Source organism: Leopardus geoffroyi, chromosome A3, assembly GCF_018350155.1.
Source record: "Leopardus geoffroyi isolate Oge1 chromosome A3, O.geoffroyi_Oge1_pat1.0, whole genome shotgun sequence".
Taxonomy (NCBI): Eukaryota; Metazoa; Chordata; class Mammalia; order Carnivora; family Felidae; genus Leopardus; species Leopardus geoffroyi.
Genome location: NC_059336.1, coordinates 51,931,481 through 51,954,488, shown reverse-complemented (window position 1 = coordinate 51,954,488; position 23,008 = coordinate 51,931,481). Strand labels below are relative to the sequence as shown.

The window sequence follows — 23,008 nt, the reverse complement described above, 5'->3', positions numbered from 1 at the left end:
TCCATTTCTTCCATGTCAAGGCATAAATGGTCTTTAGGTTTTGTTCTCTGATAAAACTTTCATAAAACAGATCAAACAAATGATTGTGGTGGCTTTGCCATGAGCATGAATGTCTTCTAGGTGTTGGTTTCCTGATGAAACTCATACAAAACAGGTGGAGCAAATAGTTTGGACATCAGCATGAGTGTCAGTCATGATGTGCCTTTTTTTTTTTTTTTTTTTTTTTTTTTTTTTAAGCAAAGGAACATATTTTGTGTTACTTGTGAGATTCTTTCCATGAATTTATCAGGTGATTTTTGACTGGAACATTTTCAGCTTCAGTTTATAAAATGCAGCCTTGTCATTCTGCATATTTTTAAGTCTCACTTTAAAAATGTGGCCCTGGGGCCATCAGATGTATATTTTAGTTCCTTAAATCCTTCCTGTGACTAGTGTGTTCCCAATATTTCTGATGTTGAACGTAGACTGTGCTTTCATATCATACCAATCTTCCTTAGAAAACGGATCAAACACTTTCTTCTTGGCTCCTTTTTTGGTGCTTGTTGTGAGGGGCTTGTTCTTGTTGACCACTGTGGTGCTGCTCTCTTATTCCTCATGTGTCATATTTAGGGGTTTTTCCTAGTTTGTCATTTGGTATTCTTTATGGTATATTTTGATGTATAGAAATTTTTAAAAATCTATAGTTAAATCTTTCTTTGATTTCTATTGCTTTTGTAATTTATAGTTCTTGCCTAGGTAGTCTTAACTATAGTATAGACTTTTTTAACTGTTTTCTTTCTTTTCTTTTCTTTTTTTTTTTTTTTTTTTTAGTTGCAACTACTGGCCCTTCAGTATATTATAGTCAGTCACCAGCATATAATTCCCAGTATCTTCTCAGACCAGCAGCTAATGTTACTCCCACAAAGGTAACAAAGGAATAATTTATACATTTATAAATATCTCCTTTTTAATTGTTCAGGCTTCCTTCAAAGAAATTCAAGAAGTAGTTCAGCATTAAAACTTATATGTCCCATAAGATACAGATATTTTAAATTTCTCTCCAGATACAGAATTTATGCTTCCTACTCATCTTATTTTTATGTTACAATGAGTGTGAACATTTACAATATTTTCTAAATGGGGTGGTGGTGGTGGTGGTGGTGGTAGTGGTAGTGGTGATGGTGGTGGTGGTGGTGATGATGGGTCCTTCATCATTTTGTTTTGGCGGAAATAGGACTAGAATGGCCTTGCTGAACCACTATGTGGTAAGTACTTCAGGCCTAAAGTGGCTATGTAGGTGTCGATTAACACCCAGTATTACAACCATAGTTGAATTATAAAGCTTTGAAGACAGATGGCTTGGGTGCATTTAGACCTTGGCTTTCTGCTCGCTTGTGACCTTGGGCAAGTTTTTAAATCTCTCTATGCATTAGTTGCCTCATATGTAAAATGAGGATAATAATCCCTTAATTCATAGGGTTTTTGAGGACATTAAAATGAGATACTATATTAAGTGCTTAGAACAGTGCCCAGTTGGCACATTAGTAAATGCTTGATAAATGTTAGTCTCCATCATCATCATCATTATTGTTAACATCATTTTACACATTATTTAGGAATGAAGAAATTTATTCTGTGCATTTATTGTAGAATTGGATTTTTAAGATTCTGTCATTAGTTAAGACAGTTTTTATTAAAGAAAGGAGTATAACTGTAAGTATCTTTGTAAGTAATGTTGTCTTCTCTTGATGATGTGCTACATACCCTAATGATATTTTTACCTTATAATGCTCATATTTGTGGTTGGTGAGAATTGGTTTGCATCTAGTTATCTGTAATTTTGTAGACAACCTACAAAAAATTTTAACTTTTTTTTTCTTTTAGGGTCCAGTTTATGGCATGAATAGGCTTCCACCTCAACAACACATATATGCCTATTCCCAACAGATGCACACACCACCAGTCCAAAGCTCATCTGCTTGTATGTTCTCTCAAGAGATGTATGGTCCTCCGTTGCGTTTTGAGTCTCCTGCAACAGGAATTCTATCACCCAGGGGTGATGATTACTTTAATTACAATGTTCAACAAACAAGCACAAATCCACCTTTGCCAGAACCAGGTTATTTCACAAAACCCCCAGTTGCAGCTCATGCTTCAAGATCTGCAGAATCTAAGGTTATAGAATTTGGAAAAACTAATTTTGTTCAGCCTGTGCCAGGTGAAGGAATAAGACCATCTTTGACAGCACCCGCACATACAACACAGCCAACTCCTTTTAAATTTAACTCAAATTTCAAGTCAAATGATGGTGACTTTACCTTTTCTTCACCCCAGGTTGTGACACAGCCCCCTTCTACAGCTTACAATAATAATGAAAGTCTTTTAGGTCTCCTAACTTCAGATAAACCTTTGCAAGGAGACAGCTACAGTGGACCAAAAGCTAGTCAAACCATTGGACCTCGAAATACGTTCAATTTTGGAAGTAAAAATGTGCCTGGAATTTCATTTACTGAAAACATGGGTCCAAATCAGCAAAAAAATTCTGGTTTTCGTCGAAGTGATGACATGTTTACTTTCCACGGTCCAGGGAAATCAGTATTTGGAACACCTGTGCCAGAGCTGGCCAACAAGAGTCATGAAACAGATGGAGGAAGTGCCCATGGTGATGATGATGATGACGGCCCTCACTTTGAGCCTGTGGTACCTCTTCCTGATAAGATTGAAGTAAAAACTGGTGAGGAAGATGAAGAAGAATTCTTTTGCAACCGTGCAAAATTATTTCGTTTTGATGCAGAATCCAAAGAATGGAAGGAACGTGGAATTGGCAATGTAAAAATCCTAAGACATAAAACATCTGGTAAAATTCGCCTTCTAATGAGACGAGAGCAAGTACTGAAAATCTGTGCAAATCATTACATCAGTCCAGATATGAAACTGACGCCAAATGCTGGCTCCGACAGATCTTTTGTGTGGCATGCTCTTGATTATGCAGATGAGTTGCCCAAGCCAGAACAACTTGCTATTAGATTCAAAACTCCTGAGGAAGCAGCACTTTTTAAGTGCAAATTTGAAGAGGCCCAGAGCATTTTAAAAGCCTTAGGAGCAAATGTAGCCTCAACCACGAATCAGACTCTGAGAATTACAAAAGAACCCACAAGTCATGATAACAAAGATATTTGCAAATCTGATGCTGGAAACATGAATTTTGAATTTCAAATGGCAAAGAAAGAAGGGTCTTGGTGGCATTGTAATAGCTGCTCATTAAAGAATGCTGCGACTGCTAAGAAATGTGTGTCATGCCAGAATCTAAACCCAAACAGGAAAGATTTCCTTGGTCCGCCATTAGTTGAAACTGTTTCTGCTCTTACAACTGGCCCAGAAAATACTCCAGATAGATTTGCACCGATGACTCCAAAGAAAGAAGGTCACTGGGATTGTAGCATTTGCTTAGTAAGAAATGAACCTACTATATCTAGGTGCATTGCATGCCAGAATGCAAAGTCTGCCAACAAAAGTGGATCTTCATTTGTTCAGCAAGCTTCCTTTAAATTTGGCCAAGGAGATCTTTCAAAGTCTGTTAACAGTGATTTCAGGTCTGCTTTTTCTACGAAGGAAGGACAGTGGGATTGCAGTGTGTGCTTTGTACAAAATGAAGGAAGTTCTACAAAGTGTACTGCTTGTCAGAATCCAAGAAAACAGAGTTTACCTACGTCTTCTGTTCCAGCATCTGCTTCTTTTAAGTTTGGAACTTCAGAGACAAGTAAAACCCCGAAGAGTGGATTTGAGGACATGTTTGCTAAGAAGGAAGGACAGTGGGATTGCAATTTCTGCTTAGTACGAAATGAAGCAAATGCTACAGTATGTGTTGCTTGTCAGAATCCGGGTAAACCGAGTCAACCCACCTCTGCTGTTCCAGCACCTGCCTCTTTTAAGTTTAGTACTTCAGAGACCAGCAAAGCTCCGAAGAGTGGATTTGAAGGAATGTTCACCAAGAAGGAAGGGCAGTGGGATTGTAGTGTTTGCTCTGTGCAAAATGAGAGTTCTTCCTTGAAATGTGTGGCTTGTAATTCCTCTAAACCAACTCATAAACATATTGCAGAAGCTCCTTCAGCCTTCACACTGGGCTCAAAGACTAAGTTAAATGATTCTTCTGGAAGTCAGGTTGGAACAGGATTTAAAAGTAATTTTTCAGAAAAAGCTTTTAAATTTGGTACTGCAGAACAAGGATTTAAATTTGGGCATGTAGATCAAGAAAGTACACCTTCATTTACATTTCAGGGTTCTTCTAATACAGATCCTAAGTCAACAAAAGAAGGATTTAGTTTTTCTGTCCCTGTGTCTGCTGATGGGTTTAAATTTGGCATTCAGGAGCCTGGAAATCAAGAGAAGAAGAATGAAAAGCCCCTTGAAAATGACACTGGTGTTCAGGCTCAGGATATCAGTAATCAGAAGAATGGTAATGGTGTGATTTTTGGTCAAACTGGTAGCACATTTACCTTTGCAGATCTTGCAAAATCAACTTCAGGAGAAGGATTTCAGTTTGGCAAAAAAGATCCTAATTTCAAGGGATTTTCAGGTGCGGGAGAAAAATTATTCTCATCACAAAGCAGTAAAATGGCTGATAAAGCTGACACTTCTGCTGACCTTGAGAAAGATGATGATGCCTATAGAACCGAGGACAGTGATGACATCCATTTTGAACCAGTGGTTCAGATGCCTGAAAAAGTGGAACTTGTAACAGGAGAAGAAGATGAAAAAGTTCTTTATTCACAGCGGGTAAAATTATTTAGATTTGATGCTGAGATAAGTCAGTGGAAAGAAAGGGGTCTGGGGAACCTAAAAATTCTCAAGAATGAAGTCAATGGCAAGCTGCGAATGCTAATGCGAAGAGAGCAGGTACTGAAAGTATGTGCCAACCATTGGATAACAACTACAATGAACCTGAAGCCTCTCTCTGGGTCTGATAGAGCATGGATGTGGTTAGCGAGCGATTTTTCTGATGGTGATGCCAAACTAGAGCAGCTGGCAGCAAAATTTAAAACACCAGAGCTGGCTGAAGAATTCAAGCAGAAATTTGAGGAATGCCAGCGACTTCTATTAGATATACCACTTCAAACTCCTCATAAACTTGTAGACACTGGCAGAGCTGCCAAGTTAATCCAGAGAGCGGAAGAAATGAAGAGTGGATTAAAAGATTTCAAAACTTTTTTGACAAATGATCAAACAAAAGTCACTGATGGAGAGAATGAGAGCTCTGATGGTGGTGCTGCCAGTGCCTCTGATACAACTAACAAGCCAAACCCCGAAAACACGGGGCCCACACTGGAGTGGGACAACTATGATTTAAGGGAAGATGCTTTGGATGATAGTGTGAGTAGTAGTTCAGTACATGCTTCTCCATTGGCAAGTAGCCCTGTGAGGAAAAATCTCTTCCGCTTTGGTGAGTCAACAACAGGATTTAACTTCAGTTTTAAATCTGCTTTGAGTCCATCTAAATCTCCTGCCAAGTTGAATCAGAGTGGAACCTCAGTTGGCACTGATGAAGAATCTGATGTTACTCAAGAAGAAGAGAGAGATGGACAGTACTTTGAACCTGTCGTACCTTTACCTGATCTAGTGGAAGTGTCCAGTGGTGAGGAAAATGAACAAGTTGTTTTTAGTCACAGAGCAAAACTCTATAGGTATGATAAAGATGTTGGTCAGTGGAAAGAAAGAGGCATTGGTGATATAAAGATTTTACAGAACTATGATAATAAGCAAGTTCGCATAGTGATGAGAAGGGACCAGGTATTAAAACTTTGTGCCAATCACAGAATAACTCCAGACATGACTTTGCAAAATATGAAAGGGACAGAACGAGTGTGGGTGTGGACTGCCTGTGATTTTGCAGATGGAGAAAGAAAAGTAGAACATTTAGCTGTCCGTTTTAAACTACAGGATGTTGCAGATTCATTTAAGAAAATATTTGATGAAGCAAAAATAGCCCAAGAAAAAGATTCTTTGATAACCCCTCATGTTTCTCGTTCAGCCACTCCCAGAGAGTCACCATGTGGCAAAATTGCTGTAGCTGTATTAGAAGAGACCACAAGAGAGAGGACAGATTTAATTCAGGGTGATGACACAGCAGATGCAACTTCAGAAGTTGGAGAAGCATCTAGCACATCTGAAACAACAACAAAAGCTGTAGTTTCTCCTCCAAAGTTTGTATTTGGTTCGGAGTCTGTTAAAAGTATTTTTAGTAGTGAAAAATCAAAACCATTTGCATTTGGCAACAGTTCAGCCACTGGGTCTTTGTTTGGGTTTAGTTTTAATGCACCTTTGAAAAATAACAGTAGTGATGCCAGTTCAGTAGTCCAGAGTGAATCTGAAAGAAAAGTGGAACCTAATTGCGAAGAGACGAAGAATTCAGATAGCAAACAGTCTTCAGATGGCAAAGTCAAAAATCTCTTTGCTGCTTTTCCAAAAGAAGAGTCCTCAACCAATTACACATTTAAAACACCAGAAAAGGGTAAGCGCTTAGTCTTTGGTATAAACAGAATTTTTTTTCCATTAATTTGTAAATATTTTGCTTGATGCATATACTTTTTGGTAGGATACTAACATTTTAGTAAAAGTTGGGTTATAATAGCTTTGTAAATAGTGAAAAAATATTGGTGCAGATTTTTTTTCTCCCTAAATCTGTTTCCCTGTGTTTAAACAGCAGTAGAAAGTGTGTGTGTGTGTGTGTGTGTGTGTGTAAGTTATTTGTGTGTGTGTGTGTGTGTGTGTGTGTGTGTGTGTGTGTGTGTGTAAGTTATTTAGGAGATCTGAGTAACTGGAAGATACTTATATCATGCTTAGTGCAGAGAACAAGAACCTAATACAGTACCAAAGTTTAGTGACTCATGTACTTGAATCATGAGTATTACCTCGAGTCTGATTTTTTTAAGTGTCCATTCTTCAACATATTATTCTCTTGTCAGTCAAAAAACATGGTACTGAGATGTTTATAAGTTATGTAAGGAAGCCTTGCTGCTATTATTAAAAGAGTAAAGAATGAAATTACCAGGATAAATAAATATGTAACACAGCCAAATTGGTATAAATTGAGGTATTCTGGCTTTTTATATTTTAAAATCACATTGACTTTGATTCTCAAAATGTTCAAAAATGAAATACTCTTTATTTTCTAGGATTTAATTTTAGCCTTTTTAAATCTAATCCAATGGCTTTTTGGACCAGCATCCCTTCCTCACAGCCTGAGAACAAAGGTATAGAGCTAGCATTCTCGGTATGAGATGACATCAGTTGTTTTTTTTGTTTTTTGTTTTTTTAAGCAGCTGGTAGTCCTTAGCATAGTAACTGGCTGTATGAAATTAAGTATTTAACACACAGTGTGCATGTTAAAGAATGTGTGTTTAAACAAGTACTTTTTGACTAGGGGTGTGTAACACCCTTTAATGCTGTTTTTTTGTTTTTTTGTTTTTTAATGTACTTGGATGTCATGTTTTCTCACTATTGCAAAGCATTATTTTGAGGTAGATCCATACGGTCTTTACCTTTCACTGCTTTGTACTTCATTATTCTGTCATTTTCAGCTGTGCTTAATGAAGACCTGTGTTTTCTTTAACATTTATCTTTAGCCAGTAAGTAATGTTTCCAGTATCCAAACATGTGATGGCAGCATGTATACACATGGAACAGTTTCCTTTTAAGGCTATCCTTTTAGACAGGGTTTAGAAAAATATCATATTTGAAAGTAGACTTCATTTTTAACAGCCACCATTAAATGCTAGTATGTTATAAAAGTGTTGGTATTAGAGTGGAATAATAGGAAGTGGGGGATCTGTTGAAGACCTTCAAGAGCAAGGTTAGGGAATTGAAAACCCGTTATTAGTATCTAATAACATATCTTGAGTAACCCAAATATGTTCAATGGTAAAGTGACAGTCCTTGATTTTGGGGGGCCTTCAATTTTTATTTTAAGTTTATTTATTTATTTTGAGAGAGAGAGGGTGGGGGAGAGGGAAGGAGAGCATGAGTGAGGGAGGAGCAGAGAGAGGGGGGAGAGAGAATCCCAAGCAGGCTCCACACTGTCAGTGTAGATCCCAGTGTGGGGCTTGATTTCATGAACTGAAATCATGACCTGAGCCTAAATCAAGAGTCACATACTCAACCTACTGAGCCACCCAGGTGCCCCTCTTTTTTTATTAATGTTTGTTTGTTTATTTATATGTTTATTTTATTTTTTAGAGAGAGAGACAGAGCATGAGTGGGGGAGGGGCAGAGAAAGAGAGGGAGACAAAGAATCTGAAACAGGCTCCAGGCTTTGAGCTGTCAGCACAGAGCCCAATGTGGGGCTTGAACTTGGGAATGGCGATGTCATGACCTAGTCTGAAGTCAGACGTTTAACCAACTGAGCCACCCAGGCGCTCCTTAATGTTTATTTTTTTGAGAGAGAGAGAATGCACGCTCACGAGTGGCAGAGGGGCCGAGAAAGAAGCTGGGAGAGAGAAGCAGGCTCCATGCTGTCAGTGCAGAGCCCGATGTGGGGCTTGAACTTATGAACCATGAGATCATGACCTGAGCTGAAACTGAGAGTTGGGTGCTTCATCGATTGAGCCACCCAGGCGCCCCTCAATTTTTAAGTATACCAATCACATTACTAGCTAAAGCAGCCCTTAAGCTTTTCTTGAGGATGTATTCTTTGAGAAATATTGAAGAGTGTGGACTTTTTCCTGTAAATGACATATATTTGCCTGCACAGTCTGCGGGACCTAGGTTAATCCTTGACTCGAGCAAATTTGCCAGTATACTACTGCAGGACAGAAAGCTTTATTCTGTTTCAAGTCCAAGAATGTCATAGTCCCAAAGGATCTTAGAGATGGAGAGTTCAGACATGAGGAAACTGAGGCACAGCGGGCTGTCTGAAATGCTCAAATTGTCTTTACCAGTTAATAACAGAATTGGAGTAAGAATCTGTATCCTACATTAGTCATACTATGTTTTTCTAATTAAAGAGAGTAAAAGGCAAGTTTAACATTGTAATAGGGCTCTAATTCTCTAGATCAGGTCAAATATGACCTGTGTATATAATTTAGAATTTTCTAATATCCACATTAAAAAATAGGATAAGAAGAAACAGGTGCAAAAAAAAAAGGAGATGAAATTAATTTTAACAATCTATACAGACTATATCTGAAATACCATTTCAAGTTCTAATCATAAAAAAAAAAGATTTTTTTTGTGTGTGTGTGCGCGCTAAGTCTTTAAAATCCAGTGTGTATTGTTCTACTTGGAGCACAACTCAGTTTGGAATGGCCACATTTCAAGTGTTTAATAGCCACGTGTGGCTAGGCTACCATATCAGACAGCACCAGTTGGTATATAGCATGCTTCATGATTTGCTTTACCCATTCCTTTTGCTAAATACTCTTCTTTATAGACCAGAGTATACTGTATGAAGAATCCCTTTATTCTTCCTTTTTTTCAGCTATAAAAATTTGTGTTAGTTTCTTATAGTGTTACCCCTAGGATAACTGTTTTAATTTGGTTTTATCTATTATCATGCTTGGAAATACACAAAACTGGATGTAACTCTGAACACCTGCCATCCTTGGCAATTGTTAACTTTCCCTGTAGTAACTAATCATGGTTAGCTTTTGCATTAATTTCATATTTATACTAATCCTTGCTCATGATTTATGTAAGTTTTTTCAGTTGTTGAAAATGCATGGATATTTTGCTCAGCTATTGTTTATATGCCAAATACGGTTATGGCAGCATTATTTAAATACCTTTTAAAATTATAGCCAGTAATGGCAATTTTTTTTCAACGATCAGTAAGTAAAAGCAGTTTTTTTTTGGTTTAATGGATTCTATATTCACTAAGGATTTTTGATGGAATGTTAAATCAGGTTTCTAATTCTCTACAGAGCTCTGTCCACATCAAAGTTTATGTGTTTAACCTAAAGATAAGTGGCGTGGTTTTATTTTCAGTTAGAATATTGATGTTAATACCTACTTAACTCCTGGTCTTTATAATTTTTTTTTGACCTGTTTTATAGCAAAAGAGAAGGAAAAGCCTGAAGATTCTCCCTCAGATGATGATGTTCTCATTGTATATGAGTTAACCCCGACCCCTGAACAAAAAGCTCTTGCAAGCAAACTTAAACTTCCTCCAACTTTCTTCTGCTATAAGAATAAACCAGATTATATTAGTGAAGAAGAAGAGGATGGTAAATCTTTTGTTATTTTAAAAGCATTTTGTCTGTGCTAATTTTAGTAATGTTTAAATTGTTTAAGCCTGCCTCTTAGAGCCCATAACTACTGTCCTTATAGGTAGATAAGTTTATCCTCAGTGTGTGTGTAAATAGTCAATGTATATAATGATTGAAACAACTGCATTTTTTAAGTAAGGATGTTTTGGATGACTACTATGAGCAGAGCAGGTATTTTGAGAGAATTGAAAAGAATCCTAATTTCCCTATAGACTTAGAGGGATGAGAGAGTGATGAGGCAGATAGGGCTCTGATTATGGAAAACTTTGTGAGCCACAGTAGAGTTTTTCAGCAGGGGAGTTTGCATGTTCAGAAAGAGTTTCAGCAGGATCAGTTGAGTTAGTGAGATAGAGGATCAGGTTGTGGGACATGGAGATAGGAAGATGAGCCAAAATGATAGTAAAGCAGCTCAGAGGAAGCCTGAATGAAATTTCTGTGATGACAGGAGAGGCATTAGGAATATAGAATTGGCAAAACTGGGTGCTCTTTCAATGTGGGGGGTGAAGGAAAGTATGAAATTGGAGGATAATTTCTAGATTTATGGCTGGGAAAATTCCTAAAACTTACTAGAAATTCTTTTTGTTTAATAAAATCAATTATACTTTAAGATGAAGATTTTGAAACAGCTGTCAAGAAACTTAATGGAAAATTATATCTGGATGACTCAGAAAAATGTAGACCATTAGGAGAAAAGCCAGCAGGTATGTTAAATTAAAATTACTAGTTAAAATGTTTTTTAAAAATCTTCTGTTTAAAAGGAATCTTTAGGGCGCCTGGGTGCCTCAGTCAGTCAAACGTCCAACTTCAACTTCAGCCCAAGTCATGATCTCATGGTTTGTGAGTTCAAGCCCTGTATCTGGCTCACCTCTATCAGCGCAGAGCCCACTTCGGATCCCCTGTCCTCCTCTTTGCCCCTCTCCCGCTCATGCTCTCTCTCTCAAAAATGAGTAAACATAAAAAGAAAAGGCATTTTCTAATCTGATCATTTTTATGATTATCAGATTTACTTATGTGATATGCCTGTGGCAATTTAAAATATTTGAAAATAATATGAAGTGTAAAATATTGTTTTCCTGGTGATCCTTGTTCTCCAGTAGCATTCATAGGTATTGCTATCTGGGTCTGTAATCTGTAGATTATATGGAGGACAATTCTTGGAGAGTAGTTGGACTTCTAACTTTCTTTTGCTTGTGTTGTGTGGGATTTTCAGATAATGAAAAAGAATGTGTTATTGTTTGGGAAAAGAAACCAACAGTTGAAGAGAAGGCAAAAGCAGATACATTAAAGCTTCCACCTACATTTTTTTGTGGAGTCTGCAGTGATACTGATGAGGACAATGGAAATGGGGAAGACTTTCAATCAGAGTTACAAAAAGTTCAGGACTCTCAAGTAAGAGCATCTCCATTGTTTTCCTTCCGGTTGAGTTGCCATTGTTGATGCAGTAGATTAGAATATTCTTACCAAATGGTAATAATGTGTTGTGGATAGCAAATGGATTAGGCATTTACCAATCAGCTTTGGCCAGAGAAGGAGGAATGTTGTTCTACAGAGAGGACTTAAAGGTTCTCTCCTGTGTATATGTTGGATTTTTGCAGGGATGGAAGAGATGGACTGTGCAGATATTCTTAAGAATGTTTATCATAATACCAAGAATGATATTAAGTAGTTAATTTTTCATGAAAGTTAGTTAATTTTGTGGTGGGCAGAGTGGATAGGAAGTGGCATTTGAGACTTAGTTTCAATGGCATTTGAGACTTAGCAAGGTGGCCTATTACCTTGCTTTGTAAATTTCATGACTTGATTACTTTCTTTTAAAAAAATTTTTTTAACATGTATTTATTTTTGAGAGAGAGAAGAGACAGATAGCACAAGTGGGGGAGGGGTAGAGAGGGAGGGGGACACAGAATCCAAAGCAGGCTCCAGGCTCTGAGCTGTCAGAGAGCCCGATGTGGGGCTTGAACCCACAAACGGTGAGATCATGACCTGAGCTGAAGTCGGAGGCTTAATCAGCTGAGCCACCCCGGTGCCCCTTGATTTGTTTACTTTCTTAGCTTAAAAGTAGTGATAATTTTAATAGGTATCAACACCTTGGTATCTTAATTTGTATTCCACAGAAACGAGAAGACAAGATCTCTGTCTAGTTAATTTGTTCATAATCTAATATTGACATCTATTCAGAATGTTCCTTTCCCCCTCAAGTAACACTGTTTTTTGATGGTTTGTTTTTATTCTTAGATGATTAAAATGAAGTAGAGTTCTGGAATTAGTTATGAATGTGGTGGTTTATTTAAAAGATATATGGCTAGAGAGAGATGTGTTGTAACACATGGTCTTAGTCTGTAAGAAATTTATTGCTCTTCGTTGACTCTGAGCAGTCTAGCTGACCACCTAGGATGTGTAGGTTTAAACTTAATCTATCAGTACACATACAATTAATGGCCATCAGCTGATGTAATGCTAATCATGTTCTCATTTACAACCAGATAGATTTATTTGTGGAAATCTGAAGTTTTTGCAGCAGTGGCCTTACTGAGTGTTCCATTTAAGGTGTATTTCAAATCACTCAACAGTTTCCCTGGACTTACTGGGCATACACAATATTTAATAGCTGTAACTCTAATTACTAGCTGCTAGAGGCTTTATCACGTATTTATTCAGCAAATGCAGTAGTCATATTAATATAAATTTAGATTATGCAAATTTAAACAGTATGATTTAAATATGGCCTCTTGTGTGCAAAACTTAAAGTTATTGATTTAAAATGTATTTTAAAATTTAAGGGGCGCCTGGGTGGCTCAGTCAGTTAAGCATCCGATTTTGGCTCAGATCATGATCTTATGGTTCGTGGGTTCAAGCCCTGCATCAGCTCTGTGCTACCAGTGTAGAGCCTGCTTGGAATCCTCTCTCTTTTCCTCTCTCTCACCCCCTGACCCCACTCATACTTTCTCTCTCTCAAAAATAAGTAAATAGGGGCGCCTGGGTGGTGCAATCGGTTAAGCGTCCGACTTCAGCCAGGTCACGATCTCGCGGTCTGGGAGTTCGAGCCCCGCGTCGGGCTCTGGGCTGATGGCTCAGAGCCTGGAGCCTGTTTCCGATTCTGTGTCTCCCTCTCTCTCTGCCCCTCCCCCGTTCATGCTCTGTCTCTCTCTGTCCCAAAAATAAATAAACGTTGAAAAAAAAAAAAATTAAAAAAAAAAAAAAGTAAATAAACTAAAAAAAAAAAAAATTAAACTGAAAAATAATTTCAGCACTGATGTACACACTGAATTATACATCATTTATTCTTATTTTCCACCTTGTGGTGCCACTTTAGCTGGTACACAAGAATTTGGTGTCTTTTGTCAGTATTTTGTGAAACATGCTTTTATAGGAGTTGAAATATCTTATTTGAGGTGACTTGTGTTATTTTAAAACATTCATTATTGTCATAACTTAATAAAATAATCCTGTAACTATCACAATGTTCATTAAATAGCAGTACTACTGGCTGTTCAAAAATACTTTGGGTACTAAAGTTAAATGTGATAAACCTTTATAAAGGTTGAAAAAAATGGCACAATAAATTATAAAATTTCAGGAGAGCAAGCACCCTTTGATACAGACATGAAATAGAAAACCAAAAACCATTAAAGCTAATATGCTATAACGGATGTAAATTTATACTCTCTCAGAATGCATTGTTCCTACTGTGACACTCAGTCTAATTCATCTTAGATATGCATCCCTTGCATAAAATGGTTATGTGTACTCTATAAATGTTTACCGTTGAGCTAGCACTGTGCTGACGATTGGGTATACGGTATTAAACAAAACAGAAGTAATCTGACTTGTCTGTGTGGAGTTTTCCATTCAAGGACTGTAAGGCATTAGCAGCTGAATTAAAACAATTCCTCTCACCCAAGCAATTCTAGGCTACTTATTTGGGGTAACGTTTATTGTGATATAATTCACATATTGTGCACCCCATCCATTTTAGAGCGTACAATTCAGTAGTTTTTAGTATATTCACATGGTTATGCAACCGTTACCACAGTGAATTTTGAACTGTTTCACCACCCCAAGAAGAAAACCTCTAACAGTCACCACCCTTCCCCATTTTGCCCGAGCTCCTCCATCTCAAGAAACCACTACCCCTGATGGACTTTCTGTCTCTATAGGTTTGCCTATTTTTTGGACATTTTGTATAAATAAGTCATGATAATAATATGTGGCCTTTTGTGTCTGGCTTCTTTCATTTAATGTTTTCAAGGTATAGCTACATTGTAGTGTATATCTGCATTTTATTAATTTTTATGGCTGAGTAATACTCTGTTGTATTGGATATATTACATTTCATTTATCCATTCATCTGTTGATGATCATTTAGGTTGTTTTTACTTTACTTTTTGTCTGTTATGAATAATACTGCTATGATAGCCTAAAACATTTGACACATAGAATGATTTATCTTTTCCTTGTGTTTTGGTACATTAAAAAATAAGGATTTTTTTCATTTGTAGTAATTTTTTTATGGAAGTAAAATTCACTTTTTGTTGTGTGTGTATATGTGTGTGTCTGTTTTCTAGGAGTTCTTTTATATGTTTGAATTCTTGTAATTCTCACCAGAGACAGGATATGGAACAATTCCAACACCCCCCAAAATTTCCTTCACATTGTCCCTTTGTATTCATAACATTTTCTGCCCATATCTTTGGGCAATTGCTGTTGTGTTTTCTGTTTCTATATTTTTGCCTTTTCCAGACTAACATATGAATGGAATCCTACAGTATGTAATTTTTGATGCTGGCCTTTTTCACTCAGCATAATGCCCTTGAGATTTGTCCCAAGTTATTGTGTGTAGTAATAGTTTGTTCCTGTCTACCACTAAGTAGTCCATTGTGTAGATGTACCACAGTTTATTCATTGATCCATTGAAGGTCATTTCCAATTTATTTTGCTCTTTTTCTAGTTTCTTAAAATGGAAGCTTTAAATGACTGATTTAAGACCATTTTTCATTACTATAAATATTTAATGCTGTAAGCTTCTTTCTAGGAACTGTTCAGCTTCATCCAACAAGTGTTGCTATGTGATATTTTTACTTTCATTCCGTTAAAATATTTATTTTCCTTGAGATACTCTTTTTTATATATGCATTAAATAGTATGTTGCTTCCAAATACTTGGTGATTTTCCAAATATCGTTCTATTATTGATTTCTGGTTTAATTCCATTATTGTCTGTGAACATAATTTGAGTAATTTTAGTTCTTAGAAGCCTAATGAAGGCTGTCTTGGTGATTGTTGTGCACTTGAAAAGAATGTATAGTCTGCTCTTTTGGCATAGAGTGTTCTATAAATGTTAATTAGCTCAAACTAGTTGATACTGTGTTGTCCAGGTCTCATATATAAGACTAACATTTTAATTATTTAGAGGACTGTTGCTAGGCATAATTGTAGATTTGTCTGTTTCTCCTATCAATTTTTGCTTAATGTACTTTTTTAGAAAGTGTCCCCTCTGCTTCTGTTTTCTGGAAGACATTGTAGGAATTGCTATTATTTCTTTCTTAAATGTTTGATAGAACTCACTACTGAAACCATTTGACCTGGAGGGATATTAATTAATAATACATTTTCTTTAATAGATAATAGGCCTATTCAAGGTTATCTGTTTCTTTAATAGATAATAGGCCTATTCAAGGCCAGTATCAAAGATTACATACTGTAGGATTCCATTCATATGTTAGTCTGGAAAAGGCAAAAATATAGAAACAGAAAACACAACAGCAATTGCCCAAAGATATAGGCAGAAGAGGTTTTGAATACAAAGGGACAATATGAAGGAAATTTTGGGGGGTGGGTGTTGGAATTGTTCCATATCCTGTTTCTGGTGAGAATTACAAGAATTCAAACATGTAAAAGAACTCCTAGAAAATAGACACACACATACACACAACAAAAAGTGAATTTTACTTCTATAAAAAAATTACTACGGGGGCGCCTGGGTGGCTCATTCGGTTAAGCAGCTGACTTCAGCTCAGGTCATGATCTCACGGTCCGTGAGTTTGAGCCCCGCGTCAGGCTCTGTGCTGACAGCTCAGAGCCTGGAGCCTGTTTCGGATTCTGTGTCTCCCCCTCTCTCTGACCCTCCCCCATTCATGCTCTGTCTCTCTCTGTCTCAAAAATAAATAAACGTTAAAAAAATAAAAATAAAAAAAAATTACTACGAATGAAAAAAATCCTTATTTTTTAATGTACCAAAACACAAGGAAAAGATAAATCAGTCTGTATCAAATGTTTTAGGCTATCATAGCAGTATTATTCACAATAGACAAAACTCTTGTGTGAGTTTTGGTCGGTTTTGTCTTTCAAGGAATTGGTCCATTTCATCTGAGTTCTTAAATTTGTGGGCATAACACTGTTCATGAAATTCATTAAAATTTATTACCCTTTTAATATTCATGAATTAGAAGTGAGTAGTGATGGCTCTTGTTTCATTTCTAGTATTAATAATTTGAATTTTCTTTCTTGTTTTCTTGGTTAGCCTGCTTAGAAGTTTGTTGATTTTTATTGACTGTTTCAAAAAGGTCAATTTTGTTTGATTTTGTTCATTTTTTTCCTGTTAATTTCCTGTTTTACTGATTTCTGCTCTACTTTTCATTATTTCTTCTCCTTTGTTTAGGTTTATATTGCTTTTCTTTTTCTAGTCTTAAGGTGGAAATTTATTGATTTTAGATTTTATTATATGCCTTCAGTACTTTAAAGTTTCCCTTCCTTGTTTTTGTTGCGTTCTAAGAGTTTTGATAAGTTGTAGTTTCATATTTATTGTTTAACTTATTTTTTTATGTTTTATTAATGTTTTTATTTATTTTTGAGAGAGAGACAGAGACAGAGATAGAGCATCAGTGGAGGATGGGCAGAGAGAACGGGAGATACAGAATCTGAAGCAGGCTCCGGGCTCTGAGCTGTCAACACAGGGCTCGAACGTGAGGTCATGACCTGAGCTGAAGTCAGATGCTCAACTAACTGAGCCACCCAGGCTCCCCTTCATATTTATTTAGTTAAAAATATTTTTAATTTGGCTAGAGACCTCTGGACACATATATTATTTAAAAGTATGCTGGGAAATCCCAAATATCTTAAATATTTGGGATTTTTTTCAACTGTATTTCTGGTAATGATTTCTAGTTTAATTCCATTGTGGACTGAGAATATACTTTGTATGACTTCTGTTCTTTTGAATTTGTGGAGGTGTGTTTTATGGGGCAGAATGGGTCTTTCTTGGTAAATGTTCCATGTGAGTTTTCTGTTACTGTATTTTTCAGTTGTAAAATTCCCACTTGGTCCTTTATGCCTTCTTTTTTTTTTTTTTTTTTCCTGCTGAGAATTTATCTTTTCATTTGTTTTAAGAGTATTTGTCCTTATATCTTGGAGCATTGTTATAAGAGCTTCTTTAAGATTTTTTTTCTGATTGTTCAACACATGGATCATTTCATAATATCCCCTACCTCCTGGCCAGCGAGAGCTGGCTTCTCTTGGGACGATTTTCCATCTCCGTCATTGGCAGCTTCAGTTTTTGGGCTTCTCTAGCATCCAGGCTGGAATATAGGTTTATGGAGCAGGAAACACCCCACATGATTCTCACCACTGAATTATCCCTAATGTCTTGAGGTTCTTAATCCTCCTGTTTTCATCCACCTTTCAGAGACTTTTTATACTTGCTTTATCTGTTTCAGTCCAGTTCAGTCATAGGTATTGGGAAAGATAAGATGGAGTGTGGAATGGGAGGTATAACGTGAAGTGTGCTTATTATTCTATTTTGTCCAGAACTCCCAAGTCCTCAGTTTCTTTCAAAATAGGGCATGGGTGTGCCTGGTTGGCACAGTCAGTTACGGGTCTGACTCTTGATAGTGGCTTAGGTCATGATCTCACAGTCAGGGGATTGAGCCCTGTGTGGGGCCGTATGCTGAGCAGGGAGCTTGCTTGGGATTCTCTCTCTTCCTCTCTCTTTGCCCCTCCCCTGCTCATGCATGCACACTCTCTCACTCTCTTTCAAAATAAACAAATAAAAACTTAAAAAAAAAATAGGGTATGTGATTCTTTTTGTCAGTCAGTATTTAATGGCATTGTTATTTGTTACTTCCTCTTTGCAGAAATCCCAAAATGAGGAAATAAGTAGCCTGGCAGACAGCGTGTATACTGGTGGGACTAAAGTGACTGTACCATTTTTATGTAAATCTGAAGAACCTGATTTTATTACCGAATCTATTAGTTCACCACCAATTTCTTCTGGAACTGTGGACAAACCTGTAGATTTGTCTACTAGAAAGGAAAACGATGCAGATTCTACAAGCCAAGGTAAAATTTGATAAAATGTTTACAAAAACCTTCTAGGGCATGCATTGCATAAGGTGCACCTGTATGTTTGAGAAAATAGGCTTTTAAATGTCAGTCCTAAAAACTCTTTTTCCCTTAAAACAAATTTTGAGATGTACAGAGGTGCATGAGATATTTCTGATAATAACCAGAAAATCATACTGCCTTGCCTACAAAGATAATAAACATGTATTTTTATTGTTAGGGTTGTAGTTATTAAGGAATATGAAGCATCGCGACTCTGACCTATCTACCTGAAAATAGATGACAGCAGTTTGCTTACATCGAAATTTTCTTTGTGATAATCATTTCATTTGAATATTGTTTGAATTATATTATCACTGAAGTATATTAAAATTTATGTATGAAGTAATTGTAGATAGTACAGTAGGGTTGTTAAGTTTTTATGATACTTAAATGTATTTTGCTCTACCTGTTACATTATATTAATCAGTTATAGTTACTCATGTTTGATATGCTTTTCTCTTTTTTATTTCCATTGCTTTTAGAAGAGGGGAATCTTTTAAAATTCTATTCTTTTATAATTGCTTATCTGTATTACCTAATGTATTTCAGAAATAGTCTTGAATAATGTACAATTACTACATTTATAGACACCTGAGAGTCTTCATATTCTAGAAGAGGAAGTAACTGCAGACCTAAAATCGTTTCTTTCTTTCTATTTTTTTTGTTTTGTTTCAAATTTTTATTTAAATTCTAGTCGGCTAACCTATAGTGTAATGTTGATTCCAGGAGTAGAATTTAGTGATTTATCACTTAACATATAATACCCAGTGGTCATTGCCAAGTGCCCTCCTTAAGTACCCTTCACCCATTTAGCTCATCCCCTGCCCACATCCCCTCCATCAACACTCAGTTCCCTGTAGTGAAGAGTCTCTTATGGTTTACCTTCTTTCTCTGTCTCTTTGTTTTTCCCCTTCCCCTATGATCATCTGTTTTGTTTCTTTAACCACATATGAGTGAAATCATATGGTATTTGTCTTTCTCTCATTGACTTATTTTGCTTTGTATAATACACCCTAGCTCCATACACATCATTACAAATGGCAAGATTTCATTCATTTTGATCAGACCTAAAATTTCATGTTTTCAGATGATGAAAGTAAGGCTTAGGACTTCAAGAGATCATGTAGCTGCACATTGTCGGAATTAAGATCCCCAAACTCCTGGTGACCAAAAATAAATAAGACATGCATTTTTTGTGAGCTTAGTATTTAGCATAGAGAACACAAACATTCTTTATGCAGATCATTCCTAAAACCCCACATGTGAATGAATGTTAGTTTTAGATTACAGAAGACTATAAAGAAGAAACTGTATGGTTCTATTATCTAGTTTAGTATAGATCTACGTCTTGTTTTTTTAAAAAGATTTTTGTCATGCTTTTGGTGTAGCGTTCAATGAGAATAGTACCTGTAAACTTAATAATACTGAAATAGTTCAGAATTGGGTGTATTTTGTAACTTTTTTAAATTAAAAAAAAATTTTTTTTTTTAACATTTATTTTTGAGACAGGGAGAGACAACATGAATGAGGGAGGGTCAGAGAGAGAGGGAGACACAGAATCTGAAACAGGCTCCAGGCTCTGAGCTGTCAGCACAGAGCCTGATGCTGGGCTCGAACTCACGGACCGCGAGATCATGACCTGAGCTGAAGTCAGATGCTTAACTGACTGAGCCACCGAGGTGCCCCTGTAACTTGTTTTAGAGAAATAACCAGAAGACAAATGTTGCACACCCCACACCTGACCCTCTTGGGAGTATAGAATGTCTATCCCCATTCTCTCTGGGTTCTGGGAAAAGCTTTGATATTCAGTATATATTAAATGAAATATTAAATTATTCTTTTCCTTTTGCCAGTGGAAAGCAAAACAGTTTCATTTGGATTTGGAAGTACCACAGGGCTGTCATTTGCAGACTTGGCTTCCAGTAATTCTGGGGATTTTGCTTTTGGTTCTAAAGGTAAGATCAGGAGGAGAGATTTTAATGGTCATGTTAAAGAATCAAGCACAACTGAAAGAACTAGTTCTTTGCCACAGTATTGTAACTAAGATGGACATTTCTTCCCTCTTCTACACCCTCCAGTTTGTTTAGTGTTTTAATAGGAAAGGCTCTATATTTTACTATTACTTTAGACATTTATTAATATAACCGTTAAGAATTTTTTCTTAATCAGTATAAATTCTGTTGATAGTCTTCCCCATTCTGAAATGTAGATCCACTTTTCCAGTTTTGGAATTACCTTGATTTTGGTGCATTGTTCTTTTAATTATACTTTTAGGTTTGGTTTGTTTAATATTTTAAGATTTGTGCATCTGTATTTTTTAAGGATGTGATTTTATAGTTTTCTATTTTTCCATTTTCCTTAATCAGATTTGAATATAAGGGTTGTGCTAATTTATTGTGATAAATTTATAATTGGTGGGGGTCTCCCACCTTTTTTCCATGGTTTTTCTATTTTTAGTCCATATTGGTATCATTTGCAGAAGATAATACATTTCTTGATTGTTTAGAGTTTATTGGCATATTATTTTCTCATTCTTATAATGTCTTTTACATATATGATTATAGTATCACCTAAATTGTTCTTAAACAAGATACTTGATTTGATTTGTAAATGAATTTTACTGAAGATATATACTTACGTGATTTATCTAGTTCAGAATAGCATTTTTTTTTTTTTCAAATACCTTTAGTTATGCAGAATAGCATTCTTTCCTCTCTCATGCTTACACTGGTTTACAGCATTCACCACTCAATGGAAACACATATAAAACTTTTGGAAATTACCTTCATGTTGTGTTGGAATTCATAACTTTACTGATGTCAAATTTTGTTATTTTTGTTTTAATGTATAGTAGCCTGAAGTCATAGGATAATAAGCAGTATAGTGGATACAATTATCCACAAAAAAAGTGTTAAATAAAAATTGATGTGTTAGGTTGCTTGTAATTCAGTGTACCTTTCAAAGTACTCTTGTCTGGACTATACAGTAAAGTGTAAAACAGGCAAGGCTCAAACCTCATGACATTTACTCCTCACCACCACTTGTCATTTTTTCAGTGAGATTATTCACCAAGCTCTTTGTTAAACTGCATTTCTTACTTTGTTTTGTTCTTAGATCTGACAGGAATTTATGCTGTCTTTTCAAAGAAGCAGCTTTTGGTTTTATCAGTTCTCCTTTTTTGTGTGTTTTTGATTTATTTTTAGATTTTTTTGTCACTTTAAGTTATTAGTTGTTTTTTTTTAATTTTTTTAATGTTTGTTTATTTTTATTTTTTTTTTAAAGTTCATTTTTTTTTTTTTTTTTTTTTACATTTATTTACTTTTGAGACAGAGAGAGACAGAGCATGAACGGGGGAGGGTCAGAGAGAGGGAGACACAGAATCTGAAACAGGCTCCAGGCTCTGAGCTATCAGCACAGAGCCCGACGTGGGGCTTGAACTCCCAGACGGCGAGATCATGACCTGAGCCGAAGTCGGCCGCTTAACCGACTGAACCACCCAGGCGCCCCAATGTTTGTTTATTTTTGAGAGAGAGAAACAGAATGTGAGTAGGGGAGGGGCAGAGAGAGAGGGAGACACAGAATCTGAAGCAGGCTCCAGTCTCTGAGCTGTCAGCACAGAGCCCGACACAGAGCTCGAACCCACAGATTGTGAGATCATGACCTGAGATGAAGTTGGAAGCTTAATCGACTGAGCCACCCAGGTGCCCCTAAGTTATGTTTTTTTAAGAGGTCATAAATTTCACCAGAATGTGGGCATCATTTTTTTTTTTTTTTTACTTGTTTCTGGCATTGCATGGACCTTTCTCATCTTAAACTTTTTATTTAAATGTTTGTTTTCGAGAGAGAGAGAGAGTGAGAGCACATGAGTGGGGGAAGGTCAGACATAGAGGGAGACACAGAATCCAAAGCAGGCTCCAGGCTCTGAGCTGTCAGCACAGAGCCCGATGTGGGGCTCAAACCCAGAAAACCATGAGATCACGACCTGAGCCAGTGTCGGATGCTTAACTGACTGAGCCAACCCAGGTGCCCCTCTGATCTTAAATTTTTTGTTTTGGTTGTTTTCAAGCTCAGAGGAATATTTTTTTCTCTTCTCTTGCAAATGTGGTGATTCCTTTTTAAAAAAAATCTGTTCATTTTGTGTTGTTGCCTTTTTTTTTTTTTAATTCATTTTCTTCCATAAGTTCTATTCACATAGGTCTATCAATCATTCTGTCTGTTGTGTAATATTTAATATGGAAACTAAGGGAATAATAAGTTTCTATTTAGAGATCCCCTGTCTTTGTCAGTGATCACTATTTTATCATATTTCCTTCAGATTTTGTAATGTTTTCATTAAGCCTGGAAACAGTGGAAGCCTCCTAGGTACTATTACCTAGAACTGTTACTGTGAAA

The 23,008-nt window shown here is 36.4% G+C and overlaps 1 protein-coding gene across 5 annotated transcripts in view; it reads left to right on the top strand.

The window, feature by feature from the left end:
• Nucleotides 1-23,008, top strand: part of RANBP2 (RAN binding protein 2) — an 82,263-nt gene that overhangs the window by 54,563 nt on the left and 4,692 nt on the right. For 2 of the 5 annotated variants that reach the window (XM_045443737.1, XM_045443739.1), the window contains 8 exons: nt 811-905; nt 1,864-6,487; nt 7,152-7,229; nt 10,026-10,196; nt 10,847-10,939; nt 11,449-11,627; nt 18,367-18,571; nt 20,470-20,571. In XM_045443737.1, the coding sequence (XP_045299693.1) occupies nt 811-905; nt 1,864-6,487; nt 7,152-7,229; nt 10,026-10,196; nt 10,847-10,939; nt 11,449-11,627; nt 18,367-18,571; nt 20,470-20,571 (5,547 nt within the window). The remainder of the gene's footprint in view (nt 1-810; nt 906-1,863; nt 6,488-7,151; nt 7,230-10,025; nt 10,197-10,846; nt 10,940-11,448; nt 11,628-18,366; nt 18,572-20,469; nt 20,572-23,008) is intronic. The other 3 variants (XM_045443738.1, XM_045443740.1, XM_045443742.1) reach the window with 2 other exon arrangements.